Source organism: Panthera pardus, unplaced genomic scaffold (assembly GCF_024362965.1).
Source record: "Panthera pardus isolate Hobbes unplaced genomic scaffold, ASM2436296v1 HiC_scaffold_2, whole genome shotgun sequence".
NCBI lineage: Eukaryota > Metazoa > Chordata > Mammalia > Carnivora > Felidae > Panthera > Panthera pardus.
The window spans coordinates 58,375,631-58,395,734 of NW_026526765.1; the positions used below are offsets into that span (position 1 = coordinate 58,375,631).

At 41.2% G+C, this 20,104-nt stretch overlaps 1 protein-coding gene across 19 annotated transcripts in view; it reads left to right on the forward strand.

Annotated features, from left to right (window-relative positions):
• TENM2 (teneurin transmembrane protein 2) overlaps positions 1–20,104 on the forward strand; it is a 1,291,038-nt gene that overhangs the window by 1,218,050 nt on the left and 52,884 nt on the right. For 17 of the 19 annotated variants that reach the window (XM_053907069.1, XM_053907085.1, XM_053907075.1 and 14 more), the window contains 5 exons: positions 90–339; positions 10,352–10,372; positions 13,380–13,612; positions 14,845–14,999; positions 16,206–17,080. In XM_053907069.1, the coding sequence (XP_053763044.1) occupies positions 90–339; positions 10,352–10,372; positions 13,380–13,612; positions 14,845–14,999; positions 16,206–17,080 (1,534 nt within the window). The remainder of the gene's footprint in view (positions 1–89; positions 340–10,351; positions 10,373–13,379; positions 13,613–14,844; positions 15,000–16,205; positions 17,081–20,104) is intronic. The other 2 variants (XM_053907071.1, XM_053907073.1) reach the window with 1 other exon arrangement.

The window sequence follows — 20,104 nt, forward strand, 5'->3', positions numbered from 1 at the left end:
TCTCTGCCACTGCCCCTCACCCTCAGTAAGCCAATAGAAGTATCCTCCCCAGAGGGTTGCAGTAACTGTCCCCATTTCCTGCTCCCCAGGAATCCTACACAAGGGCACTGGGGAGAACCAGTTCCTGACCCAGCAGCCTGCCATCATCACCAGCATTATGGGCAATGGCCGCCGACGAAGCATTTCCTGTCCTAGTTGCAATGGCCTTGCCGAAGGCAACAAGCTACTGGCCCCAGTAGCTCTTGCCGTTGGAATTGATGGGAGCCTCTTCGTTGGAGACTTCAATTACATCCGGCGCATTTTTCCTTCTCGAAATGTGACCAGCATTTTGGAGTTACGGTAAGTGGCCACACAGGAAACCTTCCTTTGCTCTATTGTTCCCATTGCTACAAAACTTCCCTGGGCAAATGATGGCTAAATTGGGGGTTCTCCAGAGAATATATATCCCACAAAATGGGCTGAGCTTCAAAACCTAGGCCTGTAATCAAATAATAGTTGGGGAAATTCTTTTTGAATCTATAAAACACCACACACATATTGGATACAATTGTTAACACCTGACTTACAAACAAACAAGGGTGAAAGCTTTAGGTCATAGTGCTTGGTGTGGGACCTGTGTAGCTGTACTTGTAAATACAAGAATCCACACAAGAATCTCCACACAAGAATCTGATACATACCAAACAATGAAAGAACCACTACTTCAAGCTGTTCATCTGTTTCAGTGGTTTCTAAAGTGACACTTCTTAAAAATACAGACTCCTGGAGCCCACCCCAGAGCACTGATTCAGTAAGCCTAGAGATGAGCCAAGGCAGTTTTTATCTTTGACAAGCTCTGTAGAAGATGGTGATGTACATGAGAGTTTGAGAACCACTAATGTTCATTTACTAATTCAAATGTTTATATTTTGTGCCTCTATGTACTACCTTTCTATAAATTCTCTGGGTCTTTGCACATTCACTAGGATATGACTTAGAATTACTGCATAGTCCTTGCTAGTTAATTTCTGGCCACACCTGGTAGATTCCTCCTGGTCATTGCTTGCTACTAACTCTGAAGTCCAGATTCCTCTGTGCTGGATGAAAGTTCTTATAAACTCTCTTCCCAGCAAAGTTGACTCCAGGCCCTAAAACCTAGAAAGTGATCTGTAAGTGGAGGGATAAATGAATTCTATAAATAAGGGACAAAATACTTGGTGAATGTATACCATGTGCCAAGGACTATCTGTTAGGACATGAGGGAGAGGGTAGGAACAAGCAAAGCCCTAGCTGTTGTGTTTATGATTTTATAGGAAACTTCACACCAATTCATGTGGACAAATTTAAAAAATGATAATGCTTTAAGGAAAACCTAACAGGGTAATAATTAGGGACTACTGTGTGGAGTAGGAAGGATAAGGAAGCTACATAAGATAGTTAGGGAACATCTGAGATGTGTCATCTGAGATAGGGCCTAAATGATGAGGTCAGCCATGTGAAGATCTGGGGGAAAGTATTCCAGGGAGAGAGAAGTTGTGCAAAAGCCCTAATATCAGGCAATAATCTGGTTTACTTAAGGGATTGACAGAGTCCAATATGGTTGCATGGTGGTAAGCTCAGAAGGAAGTGTTTCAGAGGAGGTCAGTGAGGTCAGTAGGGGATCAATGCTTCAGCATCTTACGGACCTTGTTGACAAGTGTAAATTTTATTCTTATTACAATGGACAGCTGTTGGAGGTTAAAGTAGAAAGTACAGTAGAGTTGACATGATCTTATTGCCTTTTTAAAGATTATTCTGGCCATTGTGTAGATGAATGGACTGTAGGGGTGCAAGAGTGGAAGCAGAGAAGCCCACAGGGAAGCTGTAATAGCTGACCAGGGTCTGGGTGATGGTGATGTAGACTAGAGGGGTAGCAGGGGAGAAAAGGAAGTATTCCAACTGGGATATATTTTCAAAGTAAATGTGATGGGAATTGTTCATGGATCAGGTGTAAGAAATGGAAAAAAAGAAAAAGAAAAAAAGAAGAAGAATCAAGGATTATGATGAGCATCTTGACCTGAGCAACCAAGGAGGTGGTGGTGCTTTCTAAAGTAGCCTCAGCTACCATGTGAAGGACTTAGAAGAAGCCACAGGTTGCACTTGCATTGTAGTGGCCCCTTCTGAGAGAGAGAGATCAGTGGTTAGACCATCAGCAAGTACTGCTGACTATTCCTGGGACCTGAGACTGTGCCAAGCACTGGGCGGTTAAAAAAGAGAGAGAGAGAGAGAGAGAGGAGAAAACCCCAGCTTCACCCCCAAGAAGGTTACAGATTCAGTGATCCAGTAGGCATTTACTGAACATAATGTGAGCCAAGCATGTGCTGGGCTCTAAAGGTCTAGAAGGGGATGAAACACAAGGCTCAAAGAGCACCCATTTGAAGATGACAGATGGGAACCTAGGCAAGTAGAGACAATTCAGGATGAGTATTGTAGAAGAACCAACAACCACCCATCATGGAAGTAAAGAAGGGGAAGTCATGGGGTAGACTAGAAGAGTATAATAAGCAAAAGATAAACAGTGAGAGGAGAAGGAGACAAATAGATAATCCTCAAGCTGTCAAATTGCCAATCAGACAAACCACATTTTCTAGAGCTACCCAACTAGGTCCCCTTCCCAAGATGTTCATTTCCCTTTTTATCCTAGGAGAGTCCTTTTCTCAGGAATCCCATTGGCAGTGGAGAGCCATGGCAGGAGGCAGGGAAGGGAGTGAAGGTAGCATTCTGCTTTTCCATGAGGGTTGCAATTTTAAATCTGACATTTATAACCAACTCTCCATTGTCTGGCCCTTACTTCTTTGTCATGGGTCTAGGTGCTCAGAGCTAAATCAGCACTTGCCTACTACATTCCCACCTCCAAACCTGGACTCATGCTACTTGCTCTACTTAAAATACTTTGTCTAATCAGCCTCATCATGTCCATCTTTAATGCTCATTTTGAAGGTCCCCTCTCCATGAAGCCTGACCTCTCTAGCAGAAATAATTCTCACCCTCCTCTGGGTCACTTAACTCTAATTTTCCACAAAAGTGACCCCATTTATTGCCTTGTTTTTCAGTTATTTCCATGTAAGTCTTCTAGGGTCCTAGTGTGTGAACTTCCATAGCACAGGTACCTTTGGCATCTCTGCCTCTTGATACCTAGAGCAATGCCTTGTCCACACTGGGGGCTTAAGGCACATTTCTTGAGTTAAAGGAGACACAGACCATTGTCCTCCTTTCTTGGAATCTGTCCTTGATTCTAGGTCTCTCAATTTGTAGAGGCCACAACATTAATGATAACAGCTAAGGGCCCACTCAGAGCAGCACACCACACCCACATGGTGACATTAAGGACAGCTGGAGGGAGTGTAACTATCAATTTCCCTCAATAGCTGTGTGGTTTCTTTTTCCGTTTTAACTGCTTTAGACTTGTTCTTGCTTTCATCAGCCAGGTATCCAGAGACGATTAGAAGTTAAGCTTTTACAAGAATACTGGTTTGATTTTTCTTTTCTTCCCACCACATAACTGAAAACTAAGGGCTGTCAATCCCCTCTCTTCAAAAACAGTAACCAGGGGAGGGAGGGAGGAGGGGAAAGAGACCTGTCTTGCTTATGTCTTTTCTCCATTGTGAGTTGGCAGCTAAATGATTTAGTTTCAGGATTCAGTGCCCATCCGTATCTCACTTACCCACCCAGATCTAAGCATCTGAGTCAGAATTTTATATAAATGTTCCCATGGTTCCTTCTCTCTTCCTCCTTCCTTTGTCTATACAAAAACATACAGGGGCAGATTTCTACGCACTTGGAAAACTTCTAATGTTAGAAAGAGCCTTATTCTTACGTAAAATGGTTATCATTTGTATGCTGCAGTTCCACCAGCATTCAAGACATTTTCATCATGCACTTCCCCAAAAAGCCTGATACCCCACTTTTAGTGGCATATTCCCTTTCTTATAACTACACACACTCCAGGTAATCCTTAGAAACCCCCAGCCTTAGAGAGTAAATTTGTCAGTGACTAACACCTTAGAGTGAATTTCTGGCACAGAAAAATCTTTCTTCCTCCTCAATTGAGAACATCTTTGGAATTGGATCCCAATATAAGGCAATAAATTATAAGGTATGGGACAGTGTCTCTCTGCCTTGTCTTAACTTGGCCTCTTGTGCTAAACATAAGAATCTCACACTTTCCATAATTTTTGAAATACTAAAAAACTTTTTATTTTCCAAATATAAAATTATGTTGTGATACGAAAAATGCTTTTGTTACCCAACTAAAACACTTTCCCATGCTGAGATTCTTTTTTTATATATCCAAGTTAGTTAACATATAGTGTAATAATGATTTCAGGAATAGAATTTAGTGATTCATCACTTACATATAATACCCACCACTCATCCCAAAAAGTGTCCTCCTTAATGCCCCTTGTCCATTTAGCCCATCCCCCAACCTAAAACCCCTTCAGCAACCCTCAGTTTGTTCTCTGTATTTAAGAGTCTCTGATGGTTTGTCCTCCTGTTTTTATATTATTTTTGCTTCCCTTCCCTTATGTTCATTCGTTTTGTATCTTAAATTCCACATATGAATGAAGTTGTATGGTATTTACCTTTCTCTGACTAATTTTGCTTAGCATAATACATTCTAGTTCCATCCACATTGTTGCATATGGCAAGAGTTCATTCTTTTTGATCACCAAGTAATATTCCATTGTGTGTGTGTATGTATGTGTGTGTGTGTGTGTGTGTGTGTGCTGTGTATATATATATATATATACACAGCACACACACACACACACACATATATATATATACATATATACATGTATATATACAACACACACACATACCACATTTTCTTTATATATTTATCACTTGATGGATATCTGGGCTCTTTCCATACTTTGGCTATTATTGATACTGCTACTATAAACATTGGGGTATGTGTGCCCCTTTGAAACAGCACTTCTGTATCCTTTGGATAAATACCTAGTAGTGCACTTGCTGGGACGTAGGCTAGTTCTATTTTTAATTTTTTGAGGAACCTCCATACTGTTTTCCAGAGTGGTTGTACCAGTTTGCATTCCCACCATCAGTTCAAAAGTGTTCCTCTTTCTTCACATCCCCGCCAACATCTGTTGTTGCCTGAGTTGTTAATTTTAGCCATTATGACAGGTGTGAGGTGGTATCTCATTGTGGTTTTGCTTTGTATTTCCCTGGTGATGGGTGATGTTGAGCATTTTTTCATGTGTTCTGTTAGCCATCTGGATGTCTTCTTTGGAAAAGTGTCTATTTATGTCTTTTGCCCATTTCTTCACTGGATTATTTGTTTTTGGGGTTTTTTGGTGGGGGTGTTGAGTTAGATAACTTCTTTATAGATTTTGGATACTAACCTTTTATCTGATGTTATTTGCAAATATCTTCTCTCAATCTATTGGTTGCCTTTTAGTTTTGCTGATTGTTTATTTTGCTGTGCAGAAGCTTTTTATCTTGATGAGGTCCCAATAGTTCATTTTTGCCTTTGTTACCCTTGCCTCCAGAGACATGTCAAGTAAGAAGTTGCTGCAACCAAGGTCAAAGAGATTGTTGTCTGTTTTCTCCTCTAGGATTTTGATGGCTTCCTGTCTTACATTGAGGTCTTTCATCCATTTTGAGTTTATTTTTGTGTATGGTGTAAGAAAGTGGTCCATTTTCATTCTTCTGCATGTCACTGTCCAGTTTTCCCAACACCATTTGCTGAAGAGACTTTTTTCCTTTGGATATTCTTTCCTGCTTTGTCAAAGATTAGTTGGCCATACATTTGTGGGTCCATATCTGGGTTCTCTATTCTGTTGCATTGATCTCTGTGTCTGTTTTTGTGCCAGTACCATACTGTCTTGATGATTATAGCTTTGTAATACAGCTTGAAGTCAGGGAGTGTGATGCCTCCAGCTTTGGTTTTCTTTTTCAGGATTGCTTTGGCTATTTGGGGTCTTTTGTTGTTCCATACAAATTGTAGGATTATTTGTTCTAGCTTTGAGAAGAATGCCAGTGCAATTTTGATTGGGATTGCATTGAATGTGTAGATTGCTTTGGGTAGTATTGACATTTTAACAATATTTGTTCTTCCAATCCATGAGCATTGAATGTTTTTCCATTTGTGTGTGTGTGTGTGTGTGTGTGTGTGTGTGTGTGTGTGAGAGAGAGAGAGAGAGAGAGAGAGAGAGAGAGAGATCTTCAATTTATTTTATAAGCTTTCTATAGTTTTCAGTGTATAGATTTTTTACCTCTTTGGTTGATTCCTAGGTATTTTATGTTTTTTTGGTACAGTTCTAAATGGGACTGGTTGCATGATTTCTTTCTGCTGTTTCATTATTGGTGTATAGAAATGCAACCTATTTCTGTACATTGATTTTATATCCTGTGATTTTGCTGAATTCATAGATCAGTTGTAGCAGTTTTTTGTCGGAGTCTTTTGGGTTTCCACATAGAGTATCATGCTGTCTGAAAAGAGTGAGAGTTTGATTTCCTCCTTGCCAGTTTGGATGCCTTTTCTTTCTTTGTGTTGTCTGATTGCTGAGGCTAGGACTTCCAACACTACGTTGAATAACAGTGGTGAGAGTAGACATCCTTGTCGTGTTCCTGACCTTAGGGGGAAAGCTCTTGGTTTTTTCCCTTGAGGATGATATTTGCAGTGGTCTTTCATATATGGCTTTTATGATCTTGAGGTATGATCCTTCTGTCCCTCCCATGCTGAGATTCTGATGGTACTATTGATGTGGATCAACAGCAATAGCTTTATCAGGGAAGATCTTCATGGAAGGGAATTGTCCAGGCCAGATGTATTAGTGATAGAGAGGGAAGAATCACAAGAGAATGGGAGCCTAAGAAAGAGGGCAAGAGCAGCAGAAGTTAGAAGAAAGCTTCACCAAAGATAAGCTTTGCCTGAGAATTTCAATGAGAAAAGACCCTTCTTGATACGGGCATAGAATGATAGGGAGGAATATAAAGTTCTAGTTATATGCTTTCCCTGTGTGATCAGGCTATAAATACCAAAGTCAGGAAACAAAATATAAAATATCACCCCTACCCAGAATAACAATAACAACAATATCCCCATAAAATTTGGGGCAGTTCTTGGCACTGTTTTCAAAGTCCTTTACCAAAGGCAGGTCCAGGTTTCATGGGGACTAAATCTTAACATAACTTTGAATGAAATGTAGTATTATTTAGGATGAAAAAGGAAACCAACAGAAATTGCACATTTTGAAAAGCTGATAATTAGTGCAAACATCACAAAATCCAGATGAATTACCTAAAATGTTTTATTAAGTAACCACTATTACACTTCCATGATACTTGTTTTCCTACACTTTTTGGCTGCATAGTTTTTGATTGTCTTTTAATATGACAATGATTTTGTAATGTCATTACCTATAAAAAGAATAGAGCAATATTCAGTCTTTCCTCTGGCATAGCTATAGTCAAGATTTGTTTCAGATTATTGATAAGTTAGTAAATGTTTCATGTCTACAACTGATTACTGGTGATGTTATGAACATTGTTAGAGTTGTAAAATTTGGAAAAATCTTTATCAGGCTTCTTTAATAATATTTCTGTGCATTTCAGGTTTCCTTGTACAGTGAATAATCTAAATAGTCTTTGAGTTGACACTCATTAACCAGCCTGTCACTGATGTCCTGGTAATAGTGAAATATTCTGTGTAAGTCTTTAGGGCACTAGTGTATAAGCTTCTGTAGAGCAGACACCTTTGGCATCTTTGCCCCTTGATGCCTGGAACAGTTTCTGGTCCACATCAGGGGCTCAGGACACACTGCTTGAGTTAAAGGAGACATGCAACAGTGTCCTCCCTTTTGTTGGAATCTGTCCTTGGTCCCATGTCTCTCAAGTTGTGGAAGCCATAACATCAATGGAATGAGCTAAGGCCCCCACTTGGAGCAAGCCACACCACACCCATTTGGTGACATTGGGCATTACACTTCCAGTAATAATGCTTAGTGAGTCTGAACAATAGGGCAGAGGCTTTCCTGAAAGCCATTCCTATACCAGAATCACTAGCAGTAATCTTTTTTTTTTTAACGTTTATTTATTTTTTAGACAGAGAGAGACAGAGCATGAACAGGGGAGGGGCAGAGAGAGGAGACACAGAATCTGAAACAGGCTCCAGGCTCTGAGCTGTCAGCACAGAGCCCGACGCGGGGCTCGAACTCACGGACCGTGAGATCATGACCTGAGCTGAAGTCAGATGCTCAACCGACCAAGCCATCCAGGCGCCCCAACACTAGCAGTAATCTAACTAGATAATGAAAGGACCACATATGAGCCACATAAGCATGTCCCCCTAAAACTAATTTAAGCATATTAATTAACTAATTAACACATAAGCATGTCCCCCCTAAACTGAATTTATCCCAGCTAACTTCTCTTTCATTAGAACTGAAACAAACAAACTGTGGCCACTCCAATACCACCCTATTCTGTGGCACAGAGGGAGTTGGAAGGGAAGGAGGCAACAGTCTCAAATGTTGATGAGCTAAGCCATCTCACTTCTTGAATCTGAGACACCACTCTGCCCTTGAAGGCTGTGCCTAAAGGGTTTGCATTATTGAGGGATAGACACAAAGCCTTGGCCTGTCCTTTGTATGTAAGGCACCTGTGCTGATCTACATCGATTGACTCAATGCCATTATTTTGGTTTGTTGGCTACTAAGTACCCATGCTGCCAATGGCCTTGGACTGGAATAGTGGTGACCTCAGTTGGTCTCCAAAGCTCATATCCATATGATCATTTGGACTGTACACTCAGTGACTTGGTCTGCCACTCCTGCCCTTCTCCTTTCCCCAGCATAGATATTATATTAATCAACTTAAAGCACATGTTCTTAGGAAAGAAGTAGGTCAGGTCTGCAGACCCAAATCCCATCCAGTCTTTTCACAAAATCTTGACTAAAACACTGGAATTGATATTGCAATAATTAAGAGCCAAATATGACTACCACTGGTGGCAGATAACATTTCACTTTCATTAAGCAATATAAAATAGACGCGAGAATTCCCGGCTGCCACCCTGACACACCAGGCTTTGCAGAATGAATCTTAAATTGCACTATGTCAGTCAGAGCTCAGGAGTTATCAGCATCATTTAATTAACTTTTTTTTTAACGAAAACTAACACATTGGAATAAAATATAAAAATGTAATCCCTGTGCAAACCCACCACTAATCATGGCCCCTGGCAGAGGCCCAGGCTGCACCTAAGCAGGAATCAGGGCATTAGTTCTCTTTGTCCCTCCCCTGAAGCCTCCTCCCTCAGCCAGGAGGGAAAGAGGGGTTAGAGACTCCTTCCACTTTGGCCTAAAAGTCTCAGGAATGAGAAGCAGTTCTCTTTACTTGAGGCCTTAGCATCTCTCCTCTTTGCCCTAATGTTATTAACTTCTAGCCTCTTTCCTGTTGAAATTGACATGTAATTTTGTTCTTAAAAAATGCTTCAGATCCTCTGTCCCCCTTCTCTCTCTGCTCCTTCCCTTCTCACACATTCTCTCTCAAAAATAAAAATAAACATTAAAATTAAAATTTAAAAAAAGAGCAGCAACACTTTTACCACTTTTCCAAAAAAGAAATGATAAATGGAGTCTTTGGCTCCAATTATAGAGAATATTAATATCTATGAATTTCATGTATGAATGTTATCTGTAGGAAAGAATGCATACAAGGGGCCCCACACATGCAAATTGAGTTAGGGAGAGGGAAGGTGTCATAGAACAGGAATAGGAAATGGTTGAGACTCTCAGGGTTCAACAGAATGTTTGCCAAACTGCAGATGGATTTGGGAAGAGGCTGTCTTGGATGGTACTGACTCTACCCTGTGATGCACCAATAACATATAGGTGGCACAGGTGGCACCGGGTTCCCTCCCACACCCAGGGCAGACATTACAAATGAGTCCCAGCACTTGTTACAGCTGATTGGCATTTGGCTTCAGAATCCTTCTACTTCTGTGCTCCTGGCAGGCATCACTAATCAATCAGTATTGGCACTCAAGAGGGAAACTATTTGCCATCTTTCATTAGCCAAAAGACATCTTTCACCTGTTGCCACCTGTGTCATGTGACAGCCACATTGCTGGTCAGAGAATTCAAGCATTCTTCTGTAGATTTTTCAATGGCCAGGAAGAGTCCAAAATCAGGGGTGTTCCCCAAGTAATTGAGCCAGGAGCTGTCAGCTAGAAGGGAAAAAAAAAGGAAGACGAGTGCCTTTTTTTGGGTCCCTTTATACAAGAAATGAAAATGTTATGTTTGCTTTATCATCAATTCTTCAGCTAACTGTTTGTTCTTTTTCCTTCTGTTTTCTTTCTATAAAGAAATAAAGAGTTTAAACATAGGTAAGACGAAGAACTCTTTCCCATATAATTTGATATGGTTCGTTTGCTTCCTTGTGTTTGCTTTTTGTTTTGTGCTTCTTGTGTAATGTTGTGTATTTTTATGTACCAAATATAGTAACTTTTTTATGTGCTAATTGTGTGTTGTGGATATGATAAGCTTTAGCAATTATGAAATGCAGTCAAAAAGCAACCAAATAAGCTGACAGTAATTAGAATTTCCGGGAGATGCAAGTGCAAGATAATGAACCCTCAGCGAACTTTTATCCTGACTGCTCAGCGCGGTCCATAATTGGGCTAAACAGTTGAGGCAAACTTCTGGCTTTTGTAAATGCTGGACTGGGTTCACAAAAGCTTTAATGAACTGGAAACGGGTCAAAAACTCATTTTCAACTCATTAATGATTTTTTCCCCTGGATATATGGTCATTTAAAAAAAAAACAAGTTAATTGCCAATCTGCTGGTCAGAATGAATCCAACAGTCAGATGCATTGGGAATTTTCATGGAGTTAAATCACTTTTAAGTAGTATGAAGGGTGTAGACCAAGTACTTTTTGTCTAAATAGCCTTTGTCATTCAACTGCTCCAGGTTATCATTTAAAACCATACTGGTGAAATTCACATATGGAGTGTACAACACACATATTTGTGCATATGGCTCTGGGGAGCTTCCCATTACAAAGCTAGGAAAACTCCAGCTTGTCCCAAGGTTGCAATGAAATGGAAGAAAAGTGACCTTTTTATTTAGAAGAAGAGAGAAAAACAAAATAATGTATTTTAATACTCAAGGGAATGTTTCTCCTCACTTCTTGAAATGAAACATGGAAGGGGCTTCTTCCTCATGTTAGGTGAGAATTAGACAAAAATGGAGTCAAGTTGTATAAGATCATCAACTTCAGTGGAAAAGCTATGCGTATGCACCCTCTGCCTCTTCCTCAGGTACTCCCAAACTGGCTGCCTATAGGCACCCCAACTGGGCCAAGCAAAAATAAATCTACAGTGCCCTGAAAGGACATCCCAGTTCAAACTCACATACCTCATTTGACCTTCACCATAGCCACAAATGTGGAAGTATGGGCTGTCCATACCTGAGATTCTCTGTAAGAATCTTGGTTGGAGCAAGTATAAGGCCATGGGGAAGAATGAGACCCCAACAAGAACTGACCTCACACCCTTAATTGTCTGCTCTTCTACCAGAGTTTTTGAAAAGGCTCTTTGAATCAGGCTCCCAAGAAAGTCCAGAATTAATTATCTTGCTCACAGATAGGCACAGATGCCCTGATCCTTCTGCTCATGATGCTAGCCAGCTACTATCATTCGGTAACAAAGTACAGCATCTAATTAAAAAAATAGCATGAAGTTTTCCCTTTCTGCCCTAATTTGTTTTGCATATGTGGATATTCTGTAAAGACTTAATAGCGAAAGAAGAAAGAAAGAAAGAGAAAGAAAGAAAGAAAGAAAGAAAGAAAGAAAGAAAGAAAGAAAGAAAGAAAGAAAGAAAAAGAAAGAAAAGAAAAGAAGGAGAAAGAGGAAGAGGAAGGAAAGGAAAGGAACGGAAAGGAATGGAACCCTGGTAGCCTACTCTTTTAAACTAGTTATCTAGGCTGGAATTTTAGAAAAACCTTGACTTCTAGTTCAATTATGTGTCTTAATAGCAACCTGAGGAGAAGTTGGAATTAAAGATGGTCTTGACTCACAAATTGTTCCTAAAAATAGCTTCCTAGTTCTTTTCTTCCTTAAATCAAGGAAGAATCCAAATGGGGGTGTTTTAATTAGTAATTTACCAGCTAATGTCTACAGGACAAATGCATCCAACACTATCATCACCCTCACCTTTCCTTCACCTCTTCCATCCCCTTTCTTCCCATAATTCCAAACTACAATTGAGAAATAACTGAAAAACAAAAGGCCTATGCTGATTTTTGGCATGTGGCATCCTAAGACAGAGAGGCATTCACTGTTTGCAACCTAGAGGTGGTGATTTTAATAACCAGTATAGGAATAGCATGAATACCTATTCTGGTCTCAACCTCCAACAAATGACAGACACTGCAAAGGGAAGAAACTGTAGGGTTTTGAGCCAAAAGGGACATGAGAAATGATCTGATTTCTTCATTATCCAAATAAGCAGTCTAGGACCCAACACAGCCAAAAGACTTACTTAAGGTCACCAGCTGGGTCACACTGAGTTTAGAGTTTCCTGTGGCTTAGTCCTATCCTTATCAGCAACATATAGGGCAGCTAGATGCATGGCAGAGAAAGAGGTCCAGGTCTCTGAGGAATAGTGCCTTCCTATTACGTTTCTCACACACACGTCTAGTGTCACTTAGGGCCCTAGCAGCTCTTCATCCACGTTTGTGACCTCACCATTACATAAAATATTAAAACTGTAACTTCTCCCTCAGTAATATAGATTCTGGATGTGATATCAGCAAAATATAATTTTTTTAAAATGCCAACTTTATTCATATCCACACTGAGAAATAGTAGAGAAGACCTGAGGCTGAGGACTGGGGATTGATCTGGGAGCCTCCCATCAGAAAGTCAGGAAAATTCCAGGTTGCCCTAGTATTAATGATCTAGTGCCCTGGAGACATTAAGGAAGCATGGATTAAAAGAAAACCTTGTCTCATGGAAGTGTTCCTCAATCCCACTTGAGAAATATATCAAACCCATGGGGGAAAATAAAGAAGGCTGAAACACACAAAACACTGACACAAAAGCAGGACCAGACTGGGATCTTTTGTACCAGCTAAATGAAGCAATGGTATTTTAGTATGATGGGAAAGGATGAACTCTCTGAATAGCATGAAGAGCTTAGGTCCAATTAAAAGAAATAGCTAAGAGCCATGATATGTTAGAACACTAAGTTGTTATGCTAGATTCTTTCCAGTTCAATAAAGTGGAAAGACACTAGAAACAGAGTCTTACCAGGATTTTTGTCATCTCTTTGATCCAGTAGACCAGCTGCATAGCCCCCTTCTCATTTCTCTTTCTGCTTCTTCTAAAGCAACAACCCAGCACACAAGTACTATTTGGCAGTAGACCCTGTGTCCGGCTCTCTCTACGTGTCTGACACCAACAGTCGGCGAATCTACCGAGTCAAGTCTCTGAGTGGAGCTAAAGACCTGGCTGGGAATTCAGAAGTGGTGGCAGGGACTGGAGAGCAGTGCTTGCCCTTTGATGAAGCCCGCTGTGGAGATGGGGGGAAGGCTGTGGATGCAACCCTGATGAGCCCTCGAGGTAAAGGTTACAAAAGAAGAAAACCCCTCCTCCAGAATGACCTTGCCACAAGGTTGTCTTTCTTCTTAACTGGAACTGAACTAAGTCCAGGCAGTCACAAATACAGCTTTCTCTACAATAATTTAACTCTGATAGATTGCTTTGGTGTGTGGGTGAGTATTTAAAAAAAATTGTTTATTTGAAGTAAACTTCATCACCCACATATGCTACAAACAGAAAGTGGGTTGGATTGCTCCTGGAGACTTCTGAATGCTGCCAGTCACAGAGTCAGAGGGAAATATTAGCTCCATGAGCCAGAGTGACAGCTGTGTGGGCTGGAGACAGAACAGAGCCCAGTGGGGGGGGGCCTCCAACCACTCCCAGATGTTTATGTTAGACAATAGTGTACATATTCATAAGCACAGAGCCTGACATTTTGTAAATGCCCAATAAATGGTAGCAATTAAGAATGGGTATAATTTCCAAGAGTCTGGGATTAGGGGGGAGGTGTTCTTAGAACCAATGGATCTCTGTTGGAAAAGGACCAAAGATACTTAGGGATAAAGACCTATTGATCCTTTGAAGCCCCAATTCTTATTAATATTTTTAGCTATCACTAAAGCATCTAGCAATATGGATTAAGGATGAATGGCCTTGGGCATGGGCACTAGGGTGAAGGTGCCAAAGAAATAGAAACCACTGTCTGCATCTTACCAGGAGAGTGCTAGAACAGGTGTTCCCCCAGGGCGTACCGAGTAGAGTCAAGGCTTAATTGAGAATGTTTCCTGGAGGATATATTTTGAATTGGAAGTTTGTGACTACAGGAATCATTGTTTCTGAACCTCATTGTTGTAATTAGTTGTGAAGGTTATTCAAGTAATTTACTACCAATAATTTTTCAAGCAATGAACTTGGGAAATAACTTCTTTTCTAAAGAGAGCAGATGCCAAGTTATTTCCCCATTCATTCATTTGCAGTCTTGGTTCATTTGCAGCCCAAAGTTCATTCTTCAATTGGGTGGTAATGTAGCTAGCTAGCACCCTAGTAATTATGCAGATCTCAACAGAGTGCCTATGAGAAAGGGTTTTACCTTAAAAAGCTGAGAGCCACTGCTCTGGGTCTGCTAATCCATCCAGTATGCTCCCGAGTTCAAGAAGATCAAGAAGCTAATGCCCAATAGGGCATCCCCACCTCCACCCCCACAAGCCCTACTCCTTGTCAAGAGACACACGTTCACTGTTTGTCTTGATCAGGTATTGCAGTGGACAAGAACGGACTCATGTACTTTGTTGATGCCACCATGATCCGGAAGGTTGACCAGAATGGAATCATCTCCACTTTGCTGGGCTCCAATGACCTCACTGCTGTCCGGCCACTGAGCTGTGACTCCAGCATGGATGTGGCCCAGGTGGGATTTACTGCTCATCACTGTGCCACACCTGGTTCATGGCCTGAAGTTCTCACCTGCAGCCTGTTTGGGTTGAAAGTGGAATGGGAGGAAGAGCTATAGATACAGATTACAGGGTGGTTTGTAGAAGGCTTGAGATGAACTAGGCAGCAAAATGGAATGAGAAATGTTAGACAAGAATGAGAGAGAGAGCAAGAGAGAAAGGAAAGGGGGAGGGTGGGATTCAGCTCAAAAAGTGGAGCTAGTGACACACTCCAGCCGTGGCAGATTACAGGGTAGGAGTTACTGTGTAATTACCTCTCTTCTCCATCATTATTGCAGGTTTGAGAATGTACTATACAGTGTTATATGTCAATCAGAACTTCACTGTTAATCTAAAATGATTGCATCCTCACTATATAAACCTTTACTTTGTGAAGTAGTAACTAGAGCAGAGCCCTCTACAATATTCTTCCAAGTGATATTCCTTTAGTATGAGTTCTTATGGGGGCAGAGAACAGCGGCTCACTTAAATGGACAGCAGGAGAAAATGATGTTTATTACATGGATCCTCAAACAACCTGGAATATATGCTTGCCCTTCCTATGAGGGCCTTTTCAACCTTCAATCAACCTCATTAATTTCAGCTCAAATTCCACAACAAACTGAAAACTTGCCACAGAGACTTTCATTTCAGTTTTGCAGAGAAGGTCCAGTTCATTTCTTCAAGTGAATGCCCAAGTTGTAGTTCACTAGCCAGCCTGTGCATTGGCTGCCCTTGGGTCAGGGCCATCTTCCAAACAGCATGGCTTCTTTTGTGTATGAGATAAAAGTTCCACCTCTATATGAACATAGCCTCCTTAAGCCTATGGCTGGATGAGCAGAGGATAGAAGGAATTACTTTAGCCCCTTGTGCAGTGAATTATTTGTCCAACTATATATGACTCTGACCCTGGTCCAATCATCTGGGGCTGAGAAGAACATCAAGAGTAGAGCTGGTGACCTCCTCTAGCTATAGCAGATGATATAATAGATGTTTGTTACTTGGCCTCTTTTTCATTGTGTACACTCGACATTGGCAATGGGCAAGTGGTTTGATGATGGGTACTTCTTATACAGTGTGGTTAAAAAAGTTTTTTTCACCAGTTGCATAAAACCAGTATAAGTGCCCTACAGTTCAATGTTGGGCATGTTAGAGGCTGCTCTTTAATGCCGTGTCATCCACAGGTTCGCCTGGAGTGGCCAACAGACCTTGCTGTCAACCCCATGGACAACTCCTTGTATGTTCTTGAGAACAACGTCATCCTTCGAATCACTGAGAATCACCAAGTCAGCATCATTGCAGGACGCCCCATGCATTGCCAGGTTCCTGGAATTGACTACTCACTCAGCAAACTAGCCATTCACTCCGCTCTGGAATCAGCCAGTGCCATTGCTATTTCTCACACTGGGGTCCTCTATATCACTGAGACAGATGAGAAGAAGATTAATCGTCTACGCCAGGTAACAACAAATGGGGAGATCTGCCTCTTAGCTGGGGCAGCCTCAGACTGTGACTGCAAAAATGATGTCAATTGCAACTGCTACTCAGGAGACGATGCCTATGCGACTGATGCCATCTTGAATTCCCCATCATCCTTAGCTGTAGCTCCAGATGGTACCATCTACATCGCAGATCTTGGAAATATTCGGATTAGGGCGGTCAGCAAAAACAAGCCTGTTCTTAATGCTTTCAACCAGTATGAGGCTGCATCCCCCGGAGAACAGGAGTTGTATGTTTTCAACGCTGATGGCATCCACCAGTACACCGTGAGCCTGGTGACAGGGGAGTACTTGTACAATTTCACATATAGTGCTGACAATGATGTCACCGAATTGATTGACAATAATGGGAATTCCCTAAAGATCCGTCGGGACAGTAGTGGCATGCCCCGCCACCTGCTCATGCCTGACAACCAGATCATCACCCTCACCGTGGGCACCAATGGAGGTCTCAAAGTCGTGTCCACACAGAATCTGGAGCTTGGCCTCATGACCTACGATGGGAACACTGGCCTCCTAGCCACCAAGAGTGATGAAACAGGATGGACAACTTTCTATGAGTAAGTACATTCGTAAAGCATTTCTTAAAATTACCCTACCCTAGCTTGCAGCAGGATTGATTGTCCATGTAGATTTTAGAATTGTTTAGTCACATTGTCTCCCTAACTTTAATGTCAACTTGTCTCCTCAAGATATTCATGTCCCCTCTCCCTGACTTCTAAGTGATTTGCACTGTTCGGTCTCTGATATTGAACATCAGAGAACATCCTAACAAGAGCTCCAATTCCTATTGCCTGCTTGCCCCTCCAATTTCAGGATATTGGACATGCACAGCACCTGGGAGAGCAAGTGTTCATTAACTTTGCTGATTATTCATGTTTGCCATGGGTGCGGAAATTAGAATCTAAAAGGCAAGATCCTGGTGGGACTCCTGTAATTTGCCAGTAGGTCCAGCAACACACTTGATTGCACAGACAGGTAGATAAACTCTGAATTTCCTCTTTAGCAGAAGCAGATCAATACAGATAAAGTGCTAGGTATATTAAAAGATGTGAGAGCTGGTCATATTTCCCCTAACAATTATCTCATACTTAATAGTCGCACTGTTTGTTTTGCCAAAAAGCTGTTTTCCATCACTCCTGCAGGCAGCGCTTGGTCATACTGCCTGCTGCTGCAGGTATTAACCAGTGGGATGCTGGTTGGGGAAAATTTCTAAGGCGTGATTCCCCCAGTCACCACTAAGACTGGTATGGAATTTATAAGTATCTGGCTCTCCTTGATAGTGAAGCTTACTTGTATTTGGAGTCCTTGTTTGCTTTCTGTCTAGGTGTTGCTGCTGGCCGAGAACTTAGTAAGTTGGGTAGGGGTTGTCGGCAGAGGGAATGGGGTACAAGAGAGAGAACAGAAGACCCTATTGTTGATCCACTTCTAGATTCAGGAATGTTCACTTCCAGTTGGTACTCAAATGGGTTTGGGAGCATGCAAAGGAAGCTGTTGCCACCTGCTGGAAATTTACTGCGTTGTAGAATTGCTTTTCCTTGCTCTCTTTTTTTCTTTGGGCAAAGCTGTCTTTCTCAGATTTCTGAAGCATCCTAGCATCCTCCAGGGCACTGGGACTTGATCAAACTTTACCAGCCAGTGACACTGTCCCTAAGGCACCATCTTAGTGCCATCTGTAACTCTCACACCAAGTTAGGTTAAAGCTATACTGTAACCCAAACACCTCATAGATTTTCACCTTCCTTTCTAGCAGTTCTACCTAAAGACCAATGCTTTTCAGAGACAATATGTTGTCTGACCTGATTGAGGACAAACCAATGTCACGCTCAGAAGGCCAGTCTGAATTAGGCCTGACTTAGAGACTATAATAAAGAAGTTCAGCCTCAGGTACATCTTTAGACGTTAGCTCTAACTGGGACAGTATTTTCCAGGAAGGGTCCCTAGTTTAATAAAAATATGGGCAGTACGCTTTTTAAAAGTGTTCACAAGTTACATGGAAACTGCATGATTTTTTCTCTTTTGGAGAGCTGCTTTTTCATAGTGTAGGTAAATCCTATAATCAAATTGTCCATTATAGGGGTTCAAATGCATGAGGTTTTCCTGTTCCTCCTAAAATGATGGTGAACTTTTTTTGTTTCATGGTACTTTTACATATGGTCATCTGGAGAAGAGTAGCCTGTATCCCTGAAAGGCACAGGACCATACTTAAAATTATAACCACTCTTACACACATACACACACTCTCCCTTATTTTAATCCTTACCACTTGTTACCATCTGACATACTCTGTCCATCATGTACACATCATGGAGACAGGGATTCTCATCTATTTTGTTTCTAGTCATGCCCCCAGTGCCATGTATAATGCCTGGCATATAGTAGGCACTCAGTAAATACTTGAATAAATGAGTCAAAAGCAACCTTCAGCCCCACACAGGCCAAGGCTGTAGTAGTTCCCTTGAATGGCCTTGAGATCCCATTACAGGAATTCATAGCACCTTGAAACTATGTGTAGACTTATTTGAAAAAAGACCTAAATCTGAAGATACTCCCTGGGCAAGTAAGCATGGTTGTAGGAAACTTACTCTTCTTTGAAAATTAGAACATGTTTTTCTTCCTGTGACCCCTGAGATCCTGGCCTCAGCCCCAAACCTCTGTTCCTCTGTGTAGAATCTCCAGTTTCTACCACTTCTCTCATAAGCACCATTGTATGTGTCCAGGTACATTGGAATTCGATCTTTGCCTGGATCCCAGACCACGAACTCTTCATACAGTCCCTGCTTGACTGTGGGACTTGAAGATATTGTCTGTTGTCGAGAACTCCATTAGGCACCCCATATGCAAACCCTTAGAAGTGTTTTATTTTCTTATTGAGGTAAAATTGATATATATTAGTTCCAAGTGTACAACATGATTTGATGTTTGTATATATTATGAAATAATCACCACAGTAAGTCTAATTAACATCTATCACTATAGAGTTATGAAAACTTTTCTTGTGATGAGAACTTCTAAGATTTATTCTCTTAGCAATTTTCAAATATGCAGTACAGTGCTATTACCTATCACCATACCATACATTATATCCTCATATTTTTTTTAATGTTTGTTTATTTTTGAGAAAGAGCATGAGCAGGGGAAAGGGAGAGAGAGAGGATCCAAAGCAGGCTCTGTGCTGACAGCAGAGAGCCCAATGCAGGGGTCGAACTCATGAACCGTGAGATCATGACCTGAGCTGAAGTCAGACACTTCACTGAGTCACCCAAGTGCCCCTACATCCTCATATTTATTTTATATCTAGAAATTTATACCTTTTGACCCCTTTCACTCATCCCCCATTTCTGGTAACCACCACCATGTTCTCTGTGTCTATGAGTTCAGGGTTTTTTAAAGATTCCACATATAAGATCATGTGGTATTTGTCTCTAACTTAGTTCACTTAGCATAATGCCCTCAAGGTCCATCCATGTTGTCATAAATTGCAAGATTTCATTCTTTTTATGGCTGAGTGTATATATATACCACATCTTCTTTATCCATTCATCCACTGATGAACACTTAGGTTGTTTCCATATCTAGACTAT